The following is a 5,627-nucleotide window of genomic DNA, read 5'->3' as shown; positions in this document are numbered from 1 at the left end:
AAATTTTGGCAAATAGAGTCTAAATTAAGTAACTATATCGTAAGGTTGTGAATTCAACTTCCACCGTCTAGGTAAAGATATTTTAGTGGGTGATTTATCGATTTATTTAGTCATAAGCTTAAATACATATTTCATCTGAAATAAAATATAAGCGAAATTAATAGTCGAAAAGTTGACGAATCTAAACTTAATTTTTAACTAAATACATCGATATTTAAACTTTATATTTCACTCTAGAGCTTAGTGTATAAAAAATTCAAACAAACTAACAAAGATAAACAACAAAATAAAAATATATTTTTTAAATAGTAAATTATATATATATATATATATATATATATATATATATATATGTGTGTGTTAGTGTACTCAAACACTATTTATTTTTACTTGTGATTATTAAGCAAGTATTTGAATAAAATAAATTGAAAAAAAAAAAACTCTAGGCACCACTTTAAAAGGACAAGACTAAATGCCAAAGTATGTATTCTCAATATTCCATAGTCTTGTGTGAGGAACTGAAAAAACATGGGCTACTCAAGTTTTTTCTTTACTTCCTTTTTTCTTCTTCTTGCTGTGGTGACCAAGGAAGAACCTCTAGTTCCTGCATTGTTCATCTTTGGAGACTCTATTGTTGATGTTGGCAATGGCAACAATCTACCTTCTATTGCCAAAGCAAACTTCCTTCCCTACGGAAGAGACTTTGTCACTCACACTCCAACTGGAAGATTCTCCAATGGAAAACTTACCATAGACTTTGCATGTGATTTTCTTTCCACTCAAATTCTTATTTAATTACAGACTTTTTTGAAAAATACTTTGAATTTGAATCTCACTTTTCAAAACTATGTTTCCTCAAAATGAGTTTGCTCTAACCTAATTTAAAAATATTTTATAAACACCCATTTTCAGAACAATAGCTTTATATGGGCTTATACCTTATAAATAACAGTGAACTAATACTTATGAAAGTTTTTATAGTGTTTTCTAAGGCTAGATATATGTGAATTCCATGATATTCATTGTTTCAATATTTTATTTTTTGAAAAATTGTTTCAATATTTTAATCATACCGTTTAAAATTTTTAATAACCAGTAAAATTTAGATATATTTCTTTTTTTTTTTATAAAATCACTTATTACTTTTTCATATAAGTGAATAGAAATTCATAATTTTATAATTTTATGCTTGTAAAATTCCTACATCAACTCAATTCTGGCACTACCTTTGCCCACTTTATCATACACATTAGACGTTTAGTTAATTAGTTAATTGTGTATAAAAATTTGGTTAATGCAATTCAATAAATAGTTAATTTAAATAATGTTAAAAATATGGTTAATTATGTAGTCAATTTAACCATTTTTTTTATTGTGATTTGAATAACCATTTATTCAATTGAATTAATCACATTTTTACACGTGATCAATCAGTTTTATTCTATAGGTGTTCTTCAAAAAATGAGCACTAGGTATCATTAATAAACATAATTTATGTTTGAGTAACTCTTCTCATACGTATATTTGACAAACTATATTTTGTTTATGTTACTTATTAAAAATATTTTTTAATGTATAATTATAAAAAAAAAAAAAAAAAAAAGAAACCACATGACTTTTATAAAATAGGTTAAGATGTATAAGGTAAAATGACGTAAATTTCAAACGACAAAATGGAAATAAAAAAAGTATGAGGAACCTTGCTTCCATGCAAAGTCCATTTTCTTATAAAAAAGTTATTACTTTTACTTTAAATTTAAATTTACTATGTGAACTTCAAAGTAAACATGTACTGTTAATTAAATTACTCTTTTATTCAGGCTATTAATTTTCTATTGCAGCAAAGTGCAGTCAAATACTGATATGCCTGCAATTGTAGTTGCAACGCCTATAGTAACCTCTAAAACTTTGGCAGCAGTTGCAATTGCATACCACCATTTAAAACTATGATACTTTCTCTAATTCCATATGTATGTGATCTATATTATATTCATTGCAGCTGAAATTGTTGGATTTGCCTCTTACCAACCGGCTTACCTCAACTTAAAAGTCAAAGGAAAAAACCTCTTGAATGGTGCCAACTTTGCATCATATGGTACTGGTTACCACCAGTCTACAGCCACATTATACGTAAATGTCTAAAACACAAAAATTTCTTTTATTTACTCCATGTTACATGAATATATTAATCAGTAAGTGTTTATGTGTGTGTTTCTTTGGTGTAGCGTACACTTTCATTAAACCAACAATTGATATACTACTCAGATTGTCAAAAGGAATTGGTGAAAGCAGTTGGGCAATCAAGTGCATCATCAATTATAGCTGATGCAGTATATGTTGTTGTCGCTGGGACCGGTGATTTTGCACAAAATTATTACCTAAATCCATTTCTCAACAAAGTCTTTACGCATGATCAATTCTCAAACATTATTATACAATGCTATTCCAATTTCATCCAGGCATGCTCATATCATTCTTTACATCTTACCTTATAGAATCTTATGACCATGGTTTTAAATTGCGGTTTGTAACGGCAATTGTGGTCGCAATATAGCAGATTTTGAAGTCTCTGCAACCGCATTAGCCGCATTTTCTCACAATGTAAAAGTTTGTAATATAACTGCAACCGCAATTTAAAACCATGGTTATAACATAATAAATCACAAACAATATTTTAATAATTTCAATTTAGAAAGAAAAAGCCAATAGATACAACAATAACAAGAATAGTTAATATTATTTTATATAAGGTTGTGGACGGTCTTCCTTCTGCCTATGGTTAGAGACACAACTAACTTCTAATCATGTATGTGACAGAAATTATATGCACTAGGAGCAAGGAAGATTGCTGTATCAACATTACCTCCGATAGGTTGCTTGCCTTTTATCATCACCCTATTTTCCCCTCACAGCAACAAATGTGTGGAAATGCTAAACAATGTCGCTATTGACTACAATATAAAGCTCAACTCGACTTCTGAGAAACTGCTAAAAATGCTTCCTAATCTCAATTTGGTTATCCTTGATATCTATGAACCATTATATAAACTTATCACCAAGCCTACTGATTATGGTATGAAGCCTATTTTTAGAAAGTCTAATTAGTTATTATCTTATTATGGTTTATGAACCACTAAGATTTTTTAATTTGTCACAGGATTTTTTGAATCAAGGAAGGCTTGTTGTGCAACAGGCTTGATAGAGATTGCTATATTCTGCAATCAAAAGTCCATAGGAACATGTGCTAATGCGTCTGAATATGTATTTTGGGATGGTTACCACACTTCACAAGCTGCAAACAAGTTTTTATTTGATCATGTGATTCCTATTTTCAGCTCCCTTATAAATACTAATCGAACACTTCTCTAGTCATACTCAGATTTGGTATCTTAAAATGATGGTAGCTAGCAGCACTTGTTGTATGAACCTGGTTTCTGTAAAAGATAATAAAAGAAGCTGCAACTAGCTAGTAGCATTGAAATAATCGTGCGTTTGTATTTGCACACCACATTACCAAACATATGCTATATTTCTCTAAACTTTATGTATTTGTATGCTTCACTACTATTTCATGCATTTATTACCAAGGTCGATCCTAAAATTTTATGTACTTGACTTATCAATAAAACGATGCATTTGATATTACTGAATAAATGTCATTATTATTTCTATTGACTAGTCAAAAGAATACAATTTGGGTTTATATAATAATAAACCATAATTGAATAGCTACAAATAAGGAATATTGACCAATAACTCTATCAAAAATGTTAACTACTCATAATAGTCTAATTAATTATTTTTCTAATTGCCCCCGATAACCTAGTGAGTGTATGTTAATCATTCCTAGCTTGCTTATTAAAGTGTTAAAAAGATTAGGATCTAAAGATTTTGTGAAAACATCAGCAAGCTGTTGAGAAGAAGTGATAGGCAGAAGTTTGAAAAGTTGTTGTTGTAGTTTCTCTTCACAATGTGACAGTCGATTTCAATATGTTTGGATCTTTCATAGATAGAAGAATTGTTGGCGATGTGGGGAGCGGATTGGTTGCCGTAATAAAGAAGAGCTGGAGTAATAATTGGAACTTTGAGATCTTGTAATAGATAGGAAAGGCATTGTAGTTCACAAACTGTGGTGGCCATACTTCTATATTCGGCTTCGATTGATGACTTGGATATAGTAGCTTGCTTCTTACACTTTCATGATATCAAAGAGTCCCCAATGAAGATACAATAACCTGTTATGCACTTACGAGTTTCTGGACATGTAGCCCAGTCAGAATCTGAAAAAGCTTTGAGTTGAAGTGTTGATGTTGTAGGGAACATGATGCCTTTGACTGGATCTGATTTGAGATATTTTAAGACTCTAAGAGCTGCCGCGTGATGATTAGTGGTTGGTTTAGTCATAAATTGACTTAGTTGTTGGACGGTGAAGCTAATATCTGGTCTTGTTGTTGTGAGATAAATGAGTTGACCAATTAATCTTCGAAATGACTTTGGATCGGAGAGAGGTGTGCCATCTGTGCTAATCAGCCTGGTGTGTTTCTGCATTGGTGTGGAGGAGGGCTTTGCTGCCAGAAGTCCAATGTTGGATAATATTCCCAAAGCATATTTTCTCTGACCTAGGTGTATTCCGGTTTTTGAACGTGCTATTTACAATCCTAGGAAATATTTCAATGTGCCCAGATCCTTGATTTTGAAATGTTGGTTTAAAAAATCCTTGATGTGATTGATTTCATCTATGTTATTTCCTGCAAGAATCAAATCATCGACATAAATTAATAAGACGGTAAAAGAATTGTTCTTCTGCATTGTGAACATAGAATGATCATGGGCAGATTGACTAAGCCCATTTGAGATTAATGCAGAAGATAATTTTGCAAACCATTGTCTACTAGATTATTTTAAAACATATAAAGATTTTAAAATTTTACAAACTTTATTAGGAGAATGTGTTGAAATACTAAGGGGAAGTTGCATATATACTTCTTCATTTAAATTTTCATGCAAGAAAGCATTATGCACATCCAGTTGTTGTAAAATCCAGTTTTGATATGAGGCAATAGATACCTTTGATTTCGCAATTGGAGAATAAGTATAAAAAAAAATCTATACCTTTGATTTGAGTAAATCCTTTTGCTACAAGACGAGCTTTATACCTTTCTATTGTTCCATTAGAATTAAACTTTATTTTATAAACACATTTATACCCAATGGGCTTAAATCTGCCAATTCGTTATTCATGGCATGGATCCAAGCTTAATCTTTAATAGTTTGTTTATAACTAGTGGGTTCACAATGAGTAGATATGGATGCAATGAAATGCTTATGAGAAATGAAATGCCATTGTAAGATAATACATCAGAGATTGGATATTGTCTAACATGTGGAATACATTCAGTTCTCAAAATATTATTCAAGTAATAATCATTCAAATAAGATGGAGGATTTTTAAGCCTATCAGATTTCCTAATGGCTTGGTTTTCAAGTTGAGAATTATCATGAGTAGAATCATATGTAATGACATCAGATTCATTAGGCATGGTAGCTAAATTAGATGTATTGGTATGAGTATCAAAATTGTCATGAGAATGCATATTGTTACCAGTATGAGAAACAATTGCATTAGA

The 5,627-nt window shown here is 30.7% G+C and overlaps 1 protein-coding gene across 1 annotated transcript; it reads left to right on the top strand.

Moving 5' to 3' along the window:
- The first annotated feature begins 528 nt into the window (after positions 1–528).
- LOC101500147 (GDSL esterase/lipase At5g22810-like) lies at positions 529–3,645 on the top strand. The gene is made up of 5 exons (XM_004488276.3): positions 529–763; positions 2,000–2,130; positions 2,226–2,459; positions 2,818–3,073; positions 3,158–3,645. The coding sequence occupies exons 1-5, from the start codon at positions 529–531 to the stop codon at positions 3,367–3,369; spliced, it is 1,068 nt and encodes a 355-aa protein (XP_004488333.1). The 3' UTR covers positions 3,370–3,645.
- Positions 3,646–5,627: the final 1,982 nt, after the last annotated feature.

This window comes from Cicer arietinum, chromosome 1 (genome assembly GCF_000331145.2).
Source record: "Cicer arietinum cultivar CDC Frontier isolate Library 1 chromosome 1, Cicar.CDCFrontier_v2.0, whole genome shotgun sequence".
NCBI lineage: Eukaryota > Viridiplantae > Streptophyta > Magnoliopsida > Fabales > Fabaceae > Cicer > Cicer arietinum.
Note: the sequence above shows the minus strand (reverse complement) of the source record. Positions and strands in the feature narration are given on the sequence as shown.